At 36.0% G+C, this 20588-nt stretch overlaps 1 protein-coding gene across 1 annotated transcript in view; it reads left to right on the forward strand.

Moving 5' to 3' along the window:
• LOC126968377 (uncharacterized) overlaps positions 1 to 20588 on the forward strand; it is a 49733-nt gene that overhangs the window by 14485 nt on the left and 14660 nt on the right. The window contains exons 5-9 of the mRNA XM_050813370.1: positions 7116 to 7297; positions 7811 to 8001; positions 10640 to 10752; positions 12677 to 12842; positions 19223 to 19584. Of these exons, the coding sequence (XP_050669327.1) occupies positions 7116 to 7297; positions 7811 to 8001; positions 10640 to 10752; positions 12677 to 12842; positions 19223 to 19584 (1014 nt within the window). The remainder of the gene's footprint in view (positions 1 to 7115; positions 7298 to 7810; positions 8002 to 10639; positions 10753 to 12676; positions 12843 to 19222; positions 19585 to 20588) is intronic.

Below are 20588 nucleotides of genomic sequence, written 5' to 3' on the forward strand. Positions count from 1 at the left end.
AGAAATTAAAATAATTTTATTTTTTTATTTTTTTTTAATGCCCAGGTTGTTTACAATTTACTTTTTGTGTACAATTTAACAAAAAAATCCTAAACTAATTAACACATTACCTAAAAAGGGCATGCAAATTACATTACCTTCACGTCATTATATAATAATAAAATTCTAAGATTACAGCACATAATATTTCATTGTTACATTGTATTAGCATCTACACATAACATACATGTCATATACATATTATGTAGTCAAAGTTAAACAAGATTATTAAAAAGAAAATCACAAATTTGAAAAGTCAGAGTTTTCACTTCAAAAATAAGGCATATAACTTGTGAACCTCAGAAGGAGGTTTTTACATATTTGGAATCTGTTAAGCTTTCTTTTTTTTATGAAAGTGGAGGATCGTATGGGTCACCTGGTGTTAAGTGATGCCGCTCACATTCCCTTTGGAACACCAGAGGAATCACGGGAGCGTTGCCGGCCTGTAAGGAAAATGTACGTGCTTTTTTTGAAGGCACCCATGTCGTATCATCCCGAAACTCCACACAATGAAAACTTGGTTTGTAAAGGTTGTACGTGAAAGAAATTTCCTTGAAAACCGCCAGGAATGCCACACATCCAGATGGTGGGACGATATTCTTCTTTGTGGTGTGCGAAGGTGAAATTTAGTGAAAGCACAGCTGACAGGATCTGAAATTTTACATGTTGGCTGAGTTCTGATTGAAATACTTTTAAGAATAAGCATTATATAGCTGCACATTCAGGGCTCTACATAAATTAACTCTTTATCAGTTAACAGTAAGAAAGTTCCGTACGAAGTAAGGAAGATGGTGGAATAAGTCTCCTTGACACGGCATTGTGCTCAAGGTTGGCTACGAACGAGATAGCTACTCCACAGTAAAATAGCACAAACATATTTTATAAAAATAAAAAAAAAAGCTTTTCTTCTACATTTGAAATTTTATAAATGTATGTAGCGCATATACCAGTGGGAGGCTCCTTTGCACAGGATGCCGGCTAGATTATGGGTACCACAACGGCGCCTATTTCTGCCGTGAAGCAGTAATGTGTAAGCATTACTGTGTTACGGCCTGAAGGGCGCCTAGTGAAATTACTGGGCAAATGAAACCTAACATCTTATGTCTCAAGGTGACGAGCGCAGTTGTAGTGCCACTCAGAATTTTTGGGGTTTTTCAAGAATCCTGAGCGGCACTGCATAGTAATGGGCAGGGCGTATAAAATACCATCAGCTTAAGTCTTGATCGTCTCATCCCTTATTTTCATAAAAAACACTCAAAAACCAAAGGGGTTCTGATAGAAGTGAAATATTAAAACTATAAAATAACAATGCATAGGTAGTGGAAAAAAAGCATAATTTGAAATGTAAATACTAATTTAATTTAGTTGAATGGAGTTGACTTTAATTTATTATTTATTATTACATATACGATACAGTTTAACTCAATATTACTAAAAATTAACACAATCTATTTGAAGTCGGTTCCTTAGTAAATATCTTACTTCTATTCAATTCAAATTCAAATATTTTAATTCAAAATAGGATGTGACATCACCTTTTGAAAGTCAAAAACTACCAGCCATTACAAAACGAATGCCTCAGACCTGAGAATAATAGGCGCAACAAACTCAGCGGGTTTTCATAAAAAAAATATGTTTACAACGTAATATTGTACAATTAAACTTATTATTTAATAAGCTGAGAGCGGTCGCTCCATTCCCAATTTGTGGTATCGTTAAGAAAGTCATTTATTTTATAGTAACCTTTACCACACAAACGTTCTTTAACAATTATTTTGAATAACGTAATACTCTTGTTTTGAACATTTTCTGGGATCTTGTTGTAAAAGCATATACATCGCCCCATAAAAGACTTACTAACTCGACTTTGCCGAGTAGTAGGCATTATAAGTTTACGTCTGTTCCTGGTGTTAACATTATGGTTATGAATTAGCAAATTCACTTATGTGCCTATGAACATACATTACATTATCAAGAATATATTGAGAAGCAACAGTCAAGATGTTAATTTCTTTCAATTTCCCTCTCAATGATTCTATATTTCAGTATATAGTTGAATTGCTTCAGTATAGGTGCAATCATTTATATGATGAATATGGATGTTTGTTTCCGAGTCATGGATGTTTATATGTATTTATGTATGTTTAAGTAAGTATATTGTATTAAATATATCGTTGTCTTGTACCCATAGTACAGGCTATGCCTAGTTTGGGGCAAGATAATTTGTGTAAAAGTGTCAATATTGACACGAGAGTGGGTCAGGGATTGGCAATATTACTCCGCGTATAGGAACGAGTCTTTATTTGCGTTCACTTTTTCTGAACTTGCACTTCGCCGGTCTGCCGCTGTTCCTCTTGTGGGCGGCGGTACCTTCAACGCGTCACACCGCACCGAACACTAAGTCTCTTCTATCTTCTTCTTCTTGGAACACTTCCACTTGTCACTACTTCTTCTTTTCTTCTTTACACTTTCGATTCAGAACTAGAACTGCCGTAGCATCGTAGGCCACGCTTAGTAAGGCTTATATACTCCCGGATCTGTTCTATTTTCAAAATGATTCTCCCATTCCATCTTTAAATTTAAATTGTACTAGAAAATTCTTTTAATTATTTTTATCCTGCTTACACATTTTCCATCCCATTTTTTCTATTCGATTTGATCCTGAACTTACGAGAAATTTCCATTAACTTTACAAAACCCAAAAAAATCCATACACTGGTAGGTGTACCGAACCCGGGTCTACAGCGTCTAAAGCAGACACTTTTACGCTAAAGCTACGAGTATTGCTGACGGAGCTGTTGAAATTATCAATGCCTTGAAGTTTGACAACTCTCGTCATGTACGTTGATGCACGACAATATTATGTTATATTATTATTATTATTGACAAAGGCCATAAGTATCTGTAGGCCTAGTAACAGTCTATCATTGTGTAATATGTTCAGATAATAATTTATCGGTCGAGCATCACGCGATCGCTGTCGACGAGCGTATCAGATGTAATTGACTCCTAATATTTAGATACCATACTTCGATAACGATTAAGTTTATTTACACTTAATGCCGCTTATACGCTCCTGTTTGCGTCCAGTTAAATGTAACATTAAAAAAAAACTGTGTGTGTACTTATGTATGCACGCAAGAAGTTATACTTCTTTGTCGTAACGAAACAAACATCATTAAAGTGATTTATTCCTCGTGCTATTCTACGTTTTTTAGAAAGAACAAGTTTGTAAAAATCTTGCATCTTTGCAAGGCTTTGACAAATTAATTATTAAATAATGAATACGGCTGTATGGGCTTGAACCCTTTGTCTGTCCTAATAATGGACGAAGAAACCAAAAAAAATTCACGATATTCGGTCGATATCCGCTGGTAAGTTTGAAGTACCTAGAATCAATAACTACTGCGGTGATAGGTCTTTGTAAAAACGCCTGCCCTATTTATTAAACAGCTTGTCTGAGGACATTCGACTAGAAACCAGTAAAAGAAAATTTAAAACTAAACTTAAGAAATATTTATTGTCAACACTGTATTACAACACAATATTTTTATCAATATTTGTTAATTACACTCATATAAAATCATGTTCATATAATCCTGCAGACAAACTGTTCAAACACTTCTGTGGGACTATGTTAGCTTTAGATTATTTTTGTAAATAATTAATAGTATAAATAATAAATAAAAATAATCCTCACTGTCTGGATGTGTGGCGTCCCTGTGCGGTCTTCAAATGCATTTTTACCACGCGAAACGAACTGGAGCCCTATTACCAAAATCGAAATACGAAGATTCGGTTGACGGATCGTACATTTTCCTATTACGAAAGTGTTTCGAATCCGAAGATCGATACGAAGTTCGCTATAAGACATTTTGTCTTTACCTTATTCCCAAATTCACTTGACATTTACTTTTTCGTTGTTTAACATTATTATGATCGTAACAACAACCTCACTTTTTATGGCTATGTAACCATAGTACTGAAACGAAATCCATCCGCACTATTCGGATCCGAAGTACTTTGGTAATAGGATTTAATTCGAAGTTCGTCGTTCTTTCGTTTCGGACCGAAACTTCGGCTTTCAATTTTGGTAATAGACCTCCTGTACAAGTTCGTTCGTGTTTCGGAAACGAAGTCGGTGCCTTGAAAAGAGTTCGTACACCTACCGAAAAGATTTATAGCGATCCTGTGACTCTTCATGTGTTACGAGAGATTCATTCGAAGACACATTGGAAAAAAGTAGAACTTTTGTATAAACATTAATTATTAGTAGTTGTTGTATTCATCTATGAGCTCAAATATCGGGATTATTAAATGTAATCTATTACGATAAGCGTTCGAGTGCTATGATAGCGTCTAGACTACGTGAACTAGCCTTGGGCTTCGACTTTGTCCACAATCATCCTTACCTGGTCAGAAATAAAAGAGTGGCAATGAGTTTCTTGCTACTTCTTCTCATTAGCTCAACCTTTTACAAAGTAGCGGTAGATTCAATAAGAAAAATATTTTTTTGACATTCATAAGTGTAATTTCCGTGACCTATATTAATAAAGTGATTTTGATTTGATTTGATTTGAAATTCAAATCCAACTAGGGTCTGCTGGGAAATTCATGTCAATAAAGTGGGTACAGTACATCTAAATACAAAAGAATTAAAAATTAAATCTTAAAAAATTAAACGTGAACAAAATTGAAGAATATTATTTTCTATACGTCACAAAGTGGTCCCAAATCAGCATGTTTGCTGGTTTGAAAACCAGAGCTGGTCTTCCGTTGGGCCATTTGGAAACGTCGCTTTAAAGATATATAAAATAATAACTAATTATAGTTCGTAAATTAAAACTAATCAAAAACAAAAAAAAAATGAATTCGAATTATTATATTAAACACAATTTACAAATAAAATTTGAAAAACAAAATTTTATGAACGATGCGTGATTCGAACCCACGACCTCCGGCGTTCCGTACCGGTGCTCTAACCAACTGAGCTAACCGTTCGAGTACCGCCTTGTTATAAAATTATGTTTGCTTTGTTCAACTCTCAGGTTGTGGCTGTTTTTCAAATTTTTTTTTCGTATTAATCCTAGTAGTGAGGGTTATCACTTTAAAAACATAACATATTGTTTAAACACAATTGCGATATTTTATTTACGTAGAATGTCTATGAAACTCGGTGATTGTACGTGATTAGAACGAAGACTGGGCGCATGCGTTCTGGGAACAAATCTCACTCTTAGTTATCTCTTACGTCATCATTTCAGCCGGAAGACGTCCACAGCCTGACAAAAGCCTCCCCCAAAGATCGCCATGACGATCGGTCCTGCGCTGCCCTCATCCATCCTATACCGGCGATCCCGATCACCAGTACATGTGGTGGGTATCCTTACAACGCTGCGTCATCGTGTACGTGGTCGCCATTTGAGGACTTTACTGCCACAATGGCTATCTGTCATTTAAGCTACGTGTCCAGCCCTCTGCCACTTCAGTTTTGCAATCATCGGGGCCATGACTGTGAATTTGATTCTTCTACGGATCTCCTCAGTTCTGATTGATCTCGCAGGGAAACTCCGAGCATCCATTATCCTCTGAACGACCATGAGCTTTCTCATAAGATCCATAGCGACTACGTCTGTGTTACATAAAAATTGATTGCTTTATGATGATATTTCATGTCACTTAAACCACCACTTAAGAAACAAATGTCTTACGGCAGCATCAAACTCTGACGAAATTGTTTGCGCTCTTTTAAAAATAGTAACGTTGTATAATAGTAATTGCAAAAGGGTGCCTGATCGTAAAACTAATAAAGTGAAACCCTATGGTTGGATGAGGGCAGCGCAGGACCGGCGATCTTGAAATGATCGTCTGTCCATCTGGTAGCCTACCAACACTACGTCTTCCGGGACGTGGTCGCCATTCGAGGACTTTATTAGCTATTTGTCGTCTATCCAGAAAGTATATACGCGCAGCTCTAGAACACTTTAACGTTCAGTAATCTCTCGACCAAAAGGTAGAAAGTGTCGGGAATTTCATCGTTCAGCGTTCTTCAACAAATTTTCACTTATGATAGCGCTTTAAGGCGAAGGGTAAGCAGAAAACACACAAACAAGGCATTTTTAGACAAGTTTATTTGTGAAATTACACCATTTGGAGCTATGAACACTATTTTATCATATAACACATACCCTTAAGGCTTATTTGTAGGTTTCTAATGTTTGCTGTTGGTTATAAGTTAACACTCCAGAGCTATTTTGAACTACCACTTTTCATTGCAATTCAAAAGGTATTTATATAGCTTGTACTTTTTTTGTGTAGGTAAATTTATTCAGCTTAGTAATCAATAATGAGAATTGTAAACATATAAACTACTAGCTGACCAGACGGACGTTGTTCTGTACATAATAAATAAAATACCGTTTTTGATGAATTTGTCAATAATTTTTCATTGTAACATAATAATATACTCCTTGTTGTTATAATGAAATTGTTTCACAGCAGAACTGTCAAACCGCGCGTCAAAAATACTCTCACAGAAAATATGTCCAAACAAAACAAATATTGGAAATAAAAATAATTATTGGTCCCAAATCGGAATAAAAACTATCCTATCTCTTAAGTTGGACTAAACTGCACTCCATGAAGTAATCCCCATTGAAATCCGTTCATTAGTTTAGGAGTCCATTGAGGACAAACATTGTGACACGAGATTTATATATATTAAGATTTGCACCTGTTAAAATATTACGATTATCACGCAAGAATTTTGAAAATTTTGTTACATGAATCGCGGGCCGGCAGCCGTGAACTCATATAGCTCAAGGTCGCTAGCATTTAGTGTCGCCTTAATGAAGATTTTTAATTTCTATTGTGGTATTAAGATATTATCTCCTACTTAATTCACTGGAACCACAAATAATTTTACTTTGCTTTTAAATAATAATCTAGTATTATTTTTAGTCTCTAAGATTTAGTCGTGATTTCAGATTCACACGACACACAAAACGGTCATTATCACTATTTAATACTTTTGTTTATAATTTTTTAACGTTTTTAACATAAAATATCTTCAACAGAGACAAGTGGTTAAGTCCAATGCGACGTTCAACGCGTTCGTGGTGCCAGGTCCTCCGGAGCTGATGCAGGAGTTAGTTCCGGTGACGATGACGCGGCGGTTGGAGCTCGAGGACGATATGAAAGAGTACTGGGGGTTCTATTTGCTGCAGGGATCTACTGTTACCGTGTCCGCCTGTGTTAGGTGCGTCTTTGGCATAAACCATTTTTTGGACAAACCAAAAACGACTTTAGACTTATTTATTTGCAGCTTTATCATCTACGATACTCTAGGTCAAAATAAAACTTATAATTGTCAAAGATTTTACTACTACTTCGGAAAAGTTGGGATTTATTGAGAAGAAGTGGCAAGAAACACATTGTTAAATACAGTATTTTACATTATATATATTTTACGTTATATATTTTGAAATCATTTTCGAAAAACGTATACATCGTTATTTTTAAATTACTGAAAAAGGCTGATTGATCAGTCACCATTACTGAACACATTTATATGAAAAAATTGAAAAACAATTTCACAAAATAACCCTTGATAATCTCAATGATTAGCTTTTTCATGGGTTATTTTAATTTCATTTCATCAACATGTTATTGTTTGTTATTTTCAACTAGTGATGTATAATGGAAATCTCGGTTGATTTTCCGTAGAATACCATCTGTTAGCCCTTTAAGTTGAAATTCATCTAATCAACAGGTGGCCTGGTGCATCACTAATAATGATAAAAGGTTACAAGCACCTACAAGAGTGCGCGTACATAGGTGATGACTCATCTGAAGAGTTGGACGAGTTGTTGGAAGCCCACAAGCTTGGACTCCTCACCAACGCCACCTTGATCCAGAAGATCCAAGAACTGAAAAAAGTCGATGGAAAGGCCAATCATCCTGGTGAGTCCAAACCCACTTTAGTTCTATAAAAATTTAAAAAAAAATTCTTTGCGATCAAAAATATTTCACGAATTTCAAAATTATACATTTGACAAATTACCATCATTATTCAGAAAATTTTTCGTTCGCGTTTCCTCTACATTCATTACTCTTTTCATACATACACGGTTGCGGGTGCTTCGGACCTCTCTTTTTCTCAAAACGTCCCCAATTTGGTCGACGAATGTTCTACGAGGTCTCCCGCGACCGAGTTGCCCACACACACTTGCCTTATTTATTTGATGCGTCATTCTTCGTCATTCTTCACTCATTCGCTCCATGTGTCCAAACCATTTCAGCATTCCTTATTCATTCCTTGTCACAACATCCTCTTTTTCTGCTTTTATGCTTCTTCTGCCATACTCAACTCTCACTTCTATACATTAACGTGGCGACAAGCACTCCATTATGTACAGCCATTCGCGCTTCTATTGGCACAATCTGACCGTGTATAAAGGCATGCAGCGCTCCATTCACACAATTTCCCGCAGTCACTCTCCTTTCAATATCACCTTCATATCTTCCGTCTCTTGTAAACATGCTACCCAAATATACGAATTCTGTAACTTGTTCTACCCTTTCATCTTCAATCGTGATAGTACACTCAGTCAACCTTTCATCCTTCTCAAATACCATCACTTACGTCTTTCTTGCATTTACTTTATAACCTCTCTCTTTAAAGCTCCCGTTCAAGCATTATCAAACACTATTTCAACAATGCACAGTATATACCCATTGAACTTTTTCACTAAATTGATTATCGATACAGTTTACATATAAGATATACACAGCACTAATGTTGCAAAATACGTCAGCTGTATAGCTACAGATATACTTTTATTGCATTAGGCGTTGTCTCGCCAAAATCTGGCACGAGACTCGTTTAGTCTCGTGCCAGATTTTGGCATTTTTTGATAACACGTCCTGAATCCTCAGGCATCCGCCTCGTGTATAGGCGAAACACGTGTCGAATTGTTTTTTAAAAACAAATATTGGCGGAATGAACACTAAAGAAAAATTAAATCATTTGTATACAGATATACTGCTATTAGCATTTCGGTGATTTCACTCTCTCTCACACTCACGAGATTTCCCCCATCAGAAAATTTTCTAACTATATATATTTATAAATGTTATTAATTTTTTCTTATCGAACCAGTCATGAGCATGTCGTCGACGAACCCATACGATTTTCCCCTACCAAAAGGTGCCAAACGCGACCAAAGAAATTTTTACTTCAAAAATCATTCTATTCGGAATTACTTTCCTTAGATTTTAATGCAGGCAATCAATAGATAGAGTTGCCAGATGGCCACAAATCTATGAATATATTTTATATCAGCATTTCATAAGAGATTCAATGTAGGCGTGCTGTTGAGAAGGCCATGTCTTCTAAAACTGACCATAATTAGTGATCCAAGGGGTTCTGGGCTAAACGAGTCAGTCATGACTCTTATAAAGTCTGCAACGTCAACTTTCAGTCGCTTTTCATTTGAGTGCCAGTGCATGTGTGAGTGCTGTAGTGTACTGACATCTAGTCTTAACAGAGTATGTATTATCTATCATTGCCACTGTCACGACATCGACACTGACATTAACCGTGTGACGTTGAGTGCTATATAAGGAATGCACAGTACAGCGGAAGACCAGTTCTAATCGGCTATTGGTTGCGTATGGACGTGTCTGGGTGTAGTGCTACATAATAAAGATTAGCTGTTTCACTCGTGAGAAAACGATGAACATTACAAGTGCATCGTCGATCTTGGTTTTCTGTCTTATCCTGGCGCTCCTTACATTATCTATCTTCCTTATTTTTAATAAGCTTCTTTCCATTGCTCTTTGATTACTCGTAATTATCTGCTTGACTTTTTCTGTAAAGGTCCACGTTTGACAGCTGTACAATAAGCATGGCAGGACACTAGTATCCATTACTACTTTTTTCATGTGAAGATTCTCGTTGCCTTTTATGATTTCTTTTAATCACCAGAATCTATTCCACGCTTTTGATACTCTTCTTGCTACTTCATATTCATTGTTAGAGTGATAGAAAGATACTCGTTTTCCTAAGTAAATGAATCTTCATTTATCGCGATAAAACTATTTGTTTTCTTAAAGGATTTCGATGCACAATTCACTGCAAACCTAACAGGCTTTTTAGTTCTAACAGCTCGGGGTCGCCCACGATCTTTTATAGTCGATCTTTGTATGTCATCAGTACATATATTTTTATTTTAAAATAAGGGTCGATACTCGAGACGAGCCGGACGTTCAGCTGATGGTAATTGATACGCCCTGCCCGTTACAATGCAGTGCCGCTCAGGATTCTTGAAAGACTCAAAAATTCTGAGCGGCGCTACAACTGCGCTCGTCACCTTGAGATATAAGATATTAAGTCTCATTTGCCCAGTAATTTCACTAGCTACGGCGCCCTTCAGACCGAAAAGCCTCCTACTGGAAAAAAAATATGTAAAAGTTGAAAAATTTCAAAATGGCTGGTTGTTTAGTATGCATCAGATGGGCTATTTTCCTGTTTGCCCTCTGTTATATAAAAAAAAGTAGTATTTATAGCTCAAATGGCCTAATCTTTGACCCGTTACAGATGCCATGCGGCGGCACAAGGCCGGCATCAACTTCCACGACCCGGAGAAGACGACCAACGTGACATCAACAGACAGCGTGCCCAGTGCTGACGTCACAGACCACGATCCAAAAGTAAGCGAATCTTCTATTAAAAGGCATAAAGGCATTTATTTTCTCAAAATTGATTCTGTTAGAATTCTTTTTGATGTCATTTCTAATATACTAGATACTACTACTGCTTCGGAAACAAATGGCGCTCTGAGAATGAAGAAAGGGCGCAAGAAACTCTCCCAGCATCCTTTTTTTGCGCTCTTTTTAGTGAAAATAAAATATTGTACTGTCATTGTTATCGGTATAAAATAATCATAATCTAGACCCAGGCCGTCCGGCTTAGACATTGAGCTGTAGAGTAGATGGATTTACGACAGAGACATTTTTTAATAAAACATTTAAATTTATTTATAGATAATGCCTGAACAGTGGCTGGGACTTTATTATAAAAGTGTATACATTTACCCTTAAAGCTATTATGTATCTTATGAAGCCTACTAGGATTAGTTACAAGCAGTTATTTCTAGAATTATAAGAATGAAATTCACTATAATCTTTACTATCCATACAGATACTAACATATATTGATTTTTGGGAAGTAACGTAAAAACATATATTATTTTTAATGTAATTTTCAACATACGTCAAATTAAATTTGTGTAACGTAACAGTTAATAATAAAGTAACGTAATAGTTAATGATAACTTATTATATATTATGTTCTATAATTTGATTCTTACCTACTAAGCCACAATACGTATTTTATGTCAAAAATTAATTAATATTTTTACAAAGTTAGTTGTTAGTAAAAAAAATTAGGCATGATAAACTGCGGACCGGGGTTAATCAAACCAGTTTACCTAGATATGTTAATGTGTATGGCAAAAGGACGTGGGAATATATGCTACATAACATATTCAATAACTTACCTGAAGATCTATACACAATCATTCTCAAAAATTAAAAATACGTGTAAATACGCATTTAAAAATATGCAGTGTACACTAAGAGGAAAGGGGGATGTAATGCCTGGTGTTAACTGTTCTTAATATTTGTTTATAAGTAATTTTTTTTTATTTCATCTTTTGTTATTTAACAGTATACCTTCTTATGTATAAAAATAAAATATTGATATAAATACTTCTTAAGTACAGTAGTTGTGAGCGAAGCTCCACGCATAAACCTACACAGGTTTCTGTGGCGCATCTTAGCCTTAAGTTTTCATTGTACTCTTTTTTTAATATGAGTAATAAAAAATAAATAAAACATGAGGAATGTAATTAAAAATGGTGGTTCTATGATTAATATTTATTTTTTTACAACCGGTGGTATATTAATATTTCAGGAAAGTATTTTAACAGCACGCTCAACGCATTCCAGTTTCATCCGTTTGAAGATACATTTTAAGTCGAAATTGTAAGAAAAGTATTTACTTAATAAATATACTTACCTGCCACAAGTGAGGCATTTTAAGTGAATGTTAAAAAGTTTTGTTATTTAAAAAACAAGCAAGTTGGAAAATACTTTGAATGTGCTTCTTATAAGTTGGTGCTCATTTTATACTTAAAAAGGCATAAAAGGCATAAAAGGCATTTATTTTCTCAAAATTGATTCCTTTAGAATTCTTTTTGATGTCATTTCTTATACTACTAGATACTACTACCGCTTCGGAAACAAATGGCGCTCTGAGAGAGAAGAAGCGGCGCAAGAAACTCTCCCAGCATTCTTTTTTTTGCGCTCTTTTCAATAAAAATATACAATATTGTACAGACGCTATAAAATAATCACAATCTAGTCCCAGGCTGTCCGATCATTTAGATATTCAGCAGTGGAGTAATAGGATTTACGACAGAGCCATTTTTTTATAAAACATTTAAATTTATTTATAGATAATGCCTGAACAGTGGCTGGGACTTTATTGTAGAAGTGTATACATTTACTTACATGAATAAATTAGTTTAACGACGATAGATATTTCAGAAACAATTATATTCCAATTTTAAAGGAATTGCGGGAAATTTTGGAACGACTTCACGCGATCCGCCAAGCGGCCAAGACCGAGTCGCTGAAGACATATCAGCCGCCCTCCCATTTGATGTCACTACCATCTCTGCACAGACACCGGGACACCAACGTAGACCGAGATGAAAGGAGGTGGTTGTCCTTCAAAGGTATGTAAGGTAAACGTGAAGATATTCAACAGTTTTAAGGGCATACGTGCAAAATAAATTGTTGCGTATAGTCGTGGTTTAACTTTGTTAACAATCTCTTGGCACCTGGTGTTACGAATGTCCATGGGCGGTTGTTTGTTGCCTCACCATCCCGTCTGACTCCTCTTATAAAAAACTGCATGTAGTACAGTCATTTGTTTTTTGAATATATTTTAAGTGATAGGGATGTTCAAAATATCCCAACGAAGCAACAAACTATTGCTCACAAATCACAATATACGTGTACCCTCCGTGAAGCACAGTTTTCACGTTTCAGCCAATCTTTGTAAATTGCAACTGCTGGAAGTTAAAACAAATAAATTTGATCGGTGGATCAAGAGTGGTTACAAAAGGCATTCTGAAATACATGATAAATCAAATATGGTTCAATTTTGCATAATGCATTTGGGGGTTAAATTTATCGCAAATAGTCACCCGTATCACCTGCTATATACGTCGAATTACCAATGCCTAAAAAACTACCACTTACCCTGTATAGTGGCAACAATTTTCTTTATAAATTTTTGTTCATCATCCTGTATATTATTCTAGATAGTTGTAATTATTCTAATTGAAGAAAACATGTTTGTAGTATTTTCATATTTGAAACTGCAACTACTGAAGTTTGGTTGTTTTCGAAATGGGTTGCTTACTTACAAATATTATAAATAAAAATGTTAGTTTATTTGTTTGCTACGCGTAGACATCTTATGTACAAAACTCATCATCATAAAATTTTTTTTCACATACGCCAGAGATAAGACTTAATTGCTGTTTTTAAATAATTTGGTGATCATTTTGCGCACCATTTCTGTACAGTTCTCTCAATATGAGGAATGTTGGAAGCGACTGTAGTTCGCCAATGTAATGTATACATTAAATCAACGTACAGGTAGAGCTAACCGTAATCATAAAAAATAAATTCATAAAAAAATACACAATTCACCTAAATAAATCAATTTTCCATAATAAAGGGTGGGCCTACGAGCTCTGAATGGCTACGGCGGAACGCGGGACAAATAGTTGTTAGTGCCTTCGCTAGCGCGAGCCACTTGATTATTTACAGATGTTCCGAAATAATAAAGGTGGGCGGTCAATCTAGTGTTTTAAATTTGAATCGGCTATAAAAACTTCTGATTTTTTTTTAATTGTTATTGTTTTTTTTGAAAGGTTGAACTTTGTCATTTAAGAATGGAACGCAACATAATTCATATGACCAAAACAACTGGCTCTGTAGTACCCCATCCCATCAACTCAATTTTTCAGAATATTTTCGATTGTTTTGGCTTGAATCTTTTCAATGGCAACTTCGATTTCGCATTTCAACACTTCAATTGTCTCTGGATGGTTTGCGTAACATTAGTCATTAATGGTTCCCCACAGAAAAAAAAATACGAAAAAGTTTAGTAAGTTTTTAATGTTTCCCAATTTTGTTGAGCATTAAGTGTTCCATTTTGCAAATGACAAACATAAAACTGACTTCCTCTCAAAAAATGAATGTCATTCTACCTTTCAAAGTCAAAGTTACGGTACTTCAAATTTAAAACACTAGATTGCCCACCTTTATTATTTCGGAACCTGTTAGTATTCTAGTGGCTCGCGCTAGCGAAGGCACTAACACGCATTTGCCCCGCGTTCCGCCGTAGCCATTCAGAGCTCGTAGGTCCTTAGCGCCCAAGTAAGGGTGATTAGGATTATGATTTTAAAATATATATTTAATTGTATTCTTAGTTTAGAGGAAGACAATCTTTTACGCATACTTACATTTAAATAACCTATCGACAGATAGCATTGGACTATAACTAATAATATAACTGTATTGGACATAACTATAATATAGATAGATAAGATCTTGTCATTAAACGGTGATAGCAATGTAACTATAAGTAACAGTCCATAACTACATTACTGATATGATACGTTATTGAAAACGCCCGTTAGTGATGCCTTTAGCTGTCGTCCGGCAAGTACATAGGATTTATAACGTTTATAAATATTATCTTCTTAATTAGATTCTTCTTCTTCTAGCCTCGTGCTAGTATAAGATAAATTCAATTAGCAACATTATTAATTATATTACTGTGCATACACGATGCTTTAAATAGGCATTGTCTCTAACAAGATAACACGAGAAATTTATCTGTAATGGTGGCGTTAACCCCAAGTAATAATTATTAACATTACAATGCAAACTAAGGTGACAATGTTAGTTATTCCTACGAGGTTGCAGCTCATAGGAACAAGTCAAGCCGGGGGCCGCGGTATACCTGAGTTGGTACACCGCATTTTCATTATTTTAAAGCTGCGATACTGGTAAGTTATCAGTTAATACAATCCTATTGTATATTAATGACTACTTACCAGCTTAAACACACATACACAAACAAACAGACGGGTAGAGTCAATTAGCCGTAATCTATGTACAGTAATCTCTATAAAATACTAATGTGAGTTTGTTTGTTTGGAGAGAAAACTCATCGTCATTAAATTTAGCGCATACGTCAGATATACAAAAACTTAACTGCTGTTTTTATATAATATGGTAATGATTTTGCACGCCATTACTGTACAGTTCTCTCAATGAGGTGCGTTGCAAGCGAACGTAGCATTGTATTATAAAACAATATATTCATGATAAACCTTATGTAATATTAGGAAATCAGAATTGAAAGAGGGCTGATCCTGTTATTGTATGTACAGCGTGGACCTACATTGGTGAAATTAACTGCCGTTTTCAATAACCTATATATGATTAGTTTAACTTTCAAGTGGACATAACTATGGATAGATAAGATGTTGTCATAAAACGGTGATAGCAATATATTCGTAACTAGAAATACGTTATTGAAAACGGCCGTAAATCAACGCACGGATAGAGCTAACCGTAAGAGCGCTTTCGGACAACGTCCGATTAGCAGATCTAGTGCGTAAAGTACAATAGAAATAGTTCTACGACTACTTCGGACCGAGTTTTCACGGGTACGGATCTCTGATCGAACGTAGTGCGAAAGTGCTCTTACAATAAAAAAATTATCTAAATAAATCTCCTCCTCGCGTCGTTTTCCTCATTACTGAGGGTCGTGACTCCCCCGTTGCATCAGTTTCTCCCGTACGATTCCCCTCCATCTGCTGCGATCCTTAGCCTTATGAAGGGCATCATGGAAGTTGATGTTTAGAGCAGATCTTATTTGGTCCGACCATCTCGTGCGTCCTCTGGGACGCCTGCCATCTACCTTGCCTGTCACCATCAGCTGATCCAGATTATGACCCTCTTTACAAGCAATATGTCCAAAGAATTCCAGCATCCTACAAAGGTATATTGTGGAAAGTCTAGTTTTTTTTTTATGGAATAGGAGGACAAACGAGCGTACGGGTCACCTGGTGTTAAGTGATCACCGCCGCCCACATTCTCTTGCAACACCAGAGGAATCACAAGAGCGTTGCCGGCCTTTAAGGAAGGTGTACGCGCTTTTTTTGAAGGTACCCATGTCGTATCGTCCCGGAAACACCGCACAAGGAAGCTCATTCCACAGCTTTGTAGTACGTGGAAGAAAGCTCCTTGAAAACCGCACTGTGGAGGACCACCACACATCCAGATGATGGGGATGATATCCTAACTTGTGGCGTGTCGTGCGAAGGTGGAATTCGGCGGCAGGAATAGTTTTGACGTTAAGTGCTCTTAGAATAGACACGTTGGTGCGAAAGGCGGTCCATGGAATCTGCAGCATTTTTCTCCAGCACCACATTTCAAAGGCGTCTATTCGGTCTCTGTCGGCCTTTTTCAGTGTCCAGGTCTCCGTTGCATAACTAAATATGAAGAAAACTAGCGAAGTCACCAATCTAAATAAATAAATTTTCCATAATATCAGTTCGGATTAATCTGTAAGTAATTTAGTAGATGAGCAATAGCATAGACACTGACTCATAGACTCGTAGGCACCGACGTAAGGTGATTAAATTTTTGTTTTTTATCTTTAATTTTAGATTTACTCTTTTATGATTACGCAACAAAATATAAGGTCACGTTGGATATCAATTTTTATATAAGTTTGCCTGGCCGCTAGGTCAGGTTAGTAATGGATTATAAAATATTATTTCCCGCATAGTTGAACTATACATTCGTCCATCTGTGTGTCCGTCAGAAGGACAACTGAAAATTTGACAGAGAGAAAATTTAATTCGATCGGTTTTGTGACTTTACTAACTTACGGCTGTTCCCAATATACTATCTACAGATAGAGATAAACTACTACCTTCTACTAGCTGTCAATAATCTGAAGCTGTCCCAATATACTCGACAAGTCATTCTTATCACCTTATATTGGGACGCGTGAATTGCAATTTCCATACAAACTTCTATCGCTGGTAAGCTATACGTCCTCCCATTGACAGACAGCGTGTACGGATAAGGTGAGTTACCGTCGGTAAGCTTATTGGGACAGAAAAGACAACGATAGTTTCGATTTTTATCTCAAGTAGGCCACAACCGCAGATAGACTGAACATTGGGAACGGCCGTTAGGGATTTACAAGTAACTAATCTTTAAAGTTCTACTCCCCACTTAAAAGCTAGCAATGCATCTCTTGACTCCTGGTATTGAGGATGTTCATGGGAGGTGGCCTTACCACTACTCATCACTTGAGTCTATTGCCCGTTTCCACCCTTTATAAAAAAAATCAATTGAAGAAACCTGTACATACTTTACTGTGGGAGGCTCCTTTGCACAGGAAGCCGGTTATATTAAGGCGAAGAGTAAGCAGAAAACACGCAAACATGGTGTTTTTAGACAAGTTTTGTGGTGAAAGTATGGCATTTCGAGCTATGAACACTACTTATTCCTGTTACACATATCCTTAAGTCTTATTTGTAGGTTGCTAATGCTTGCTGTTGGTTATAGTTAACACTGCCGCGCCTTATTGAACTACCACTTTTCTTTGAAGTTAAACAAGTTTTTTGGCATGGCGTGACGCATTTTTTTGGTACTTCTCTCAGAAAAGTTATTCTTATAGCTTGTAATTTTTTGGGTAGGTTCATTTATTCAGATTAGTAGTGAATAACGAGGATTGTAAGCATATAAACTGTTTTCCACCCTAGAATTTTGAAAATATTGGCTTTGTTACATAGATGGTGGGCCGGCAGCCGTGAACTCATATCACTCAAGGTCGCTGGCATTTAGTGTCGCCTTAAGGGTACCACAACGGCACCTATGTCTGCCGTGAAGCAGTAATGTGTAAAAATTACTGTGTTTCGGTCTGAAGGGCGCCGTAGCTAATGAAATTACTGGGCAGATAAGACTTAACATCTTATGTCTCAACGTGAAGAGCGCAGTTATAGTGCCGCTCAGAATTTTTAGGTTTTTCAGCTGAACGTGCTGCTCGTCTCGTCTCTTATTTTCATAAAATAAAAACTTTATCATAGACTTTAGTTCTTTCATTATTACTTGAAAAGTGTTATAACAACGTATCTTTCAAAGAGCACGCGACAAAAACAATTCTCTATTCACTTAACAAATACCGCCTAATTATCAAGTTATATAACGTATTATCGCTCACAACTAACAATAATAAATTCAAAACAACACGTTCTATGTTATCACCAGCACATTTAAATAATGATTGCTTTTACAATATTTGATGTTTGAATTTATGTTTGGAAGTTTCCCGTGGGGTTTTGTTTGTAAATTATTAATGTTCTTTTATACACTATTTTAATTATATTTAGTTTGAAATTAAATAAATAAATTTCGAAGTAATTCAAGCAAATTTTTCAATAAATGAACATTTTAAACTCGACATCATTGTTCACACCCATACTGGCAGAACTTCAGCTTAGTAGCGATTTATTAGATACAGACAGACGACATAGTCTACCTTATAAATAATATGAGGGTAGTAATCAAGACATATAAAAAAGTCGAAATGAAGTAATAAAACTGTACATTTAATATTTCTTTAAAGAACTATTGCCGTGTGTTTTTCAAACAATACCGAATCCAAAAAATCCCTCATCATCACCAGCCGGAAGACGTCCACTGCTGGACAAATGCCTCCTACAAAGATTTCCACGACGGTTGCTCCTGCACTGCCCTCATCCAACATATTCCGGCGATCTTAAGATCGTCGGTCTATCTTGTGGGGGGCCTATCAACACTGAGTCTTCCGGTACGTGGTCGCCATTCGAGGACTAAAAAAATCACTGTATAAATTTAATATTACTAATTTTTCATGAATATTTATAAGAGGTTGGGACATAGGCTAACCCTAGATGCAGACAGTATTTTATATTTTTTTTAAATATTTATGTTCATAATAACCAAAAAATAAAAGCTTTGTATTTTGCAGATATCGATGGCAACATTAGCGAACAAGTGACAAATAAGACTGAACTAGATCTAAGTAAAAACAATAATAATCACACTTTTAATAATGAAGATAAACTGCAAAATGAAACAAATGTTGATGAAACTGTCATTACTACAAATAATACTGTAGAAACTAAAGAAAACTATATTGGATATAAGCAAAATGTGACTATAAATAAACCAGGGAGTTCCGATCCGGTTAATGAAAACACGGAAGCAGGAAGTCCTACGGATAATATCTACAGTAATAAACATAAGGATAAAACATTAGATGGTGCTAAAGAATTTGGTATTAATAATAATGATAAAGACGGAGTACCGGATGTGGAATCAAGAAAAGAGGTGAGGTCATGCTAGTTATTATTGAATGGGTCAAACACTAAATAAAAACATATATGAGTTAAACATGGCTAACTTTTCTTCCCTGAAAGACGACTTCTACATAATATTTTAAGACACTCAAAGCTATTCGAAGTGTCGAAATCCATCCATTCCATCCACCCAATGCTCTGTGAACGGCTAGATCACTTGGCGTTGCGTAGAGATGTCGCTTCATTGTGTGTCCGCATTTAAGACGGGGAGTGTTCCGATGAGCTGTTTGACATGATTCCTGCAGTCGAATTCCAACTTCGCACGACACGCCACAAATTAGTATATCATCCTCACCATCTGGATGTCTGGACTCCGTCCTCAGTGCACTTTTCAAAGGCACGTTAAAAAAAGCGCGTTAACTTTCCTAAAAGGTCGGTAGCACTCCCGTAAACCCTCTGGCGATGGAGGAGAATGTGATCGGCGGAGATTACTTAACATTGAACATACACTAGCTTGAATTTTGTATGGTTGTGATCATATTCTTGAAGTGAAAAATTCTTTAAGGGCAGCACCCTTACTTTAACACTTTTTTTTGCGAGTAAAATTGACTAGAATCGACTAAGGTAGTGCAATCAGGAAAAAAAATACGAAAGTAATTAACACAATTACATTTATATATTATCTTCTAGATTTTATTACTTTGTGATTTATTTTATGGAAAAAAGAGGACAAACGAGCGTAAGGGTCACCTGGTGTTAAGTGATCACTGCCGCCCACAATCTCTTGCAACACCAGAGAAATCACAGGAGCGTTGCCGGCCTTTAAGAAAGGTGAACGCGCTTTTTTATGAAAATAAAAAAAACAGTTAATTTATTATTAACCTCGCTTTGATAGAAATTTTACCCCCGTGGTCATAAGCACCTCCATTTTTAATTTTGTTAGATACATACAGATCAAATCATTTTTATATTTTGTGTGTTTGTTATCCAACTTATTTGAGAATCGAAAGGGACCAAAATTAATTACTAAAATTT

Source organism: Leptidea sinapis, chromosome 15 (assembly GCF_905404315.1).
Source record: "Leptidea sinapis chromosome 15, ilLepSina1.1, whole genome shotgun sequence".
NCBI classification, from domain to species: Eukaryota; Metazoa; Arthropoda; class Insecta; order Lepidoptera; family Pieridae; genus Leptidea; species Leptidea sinapis.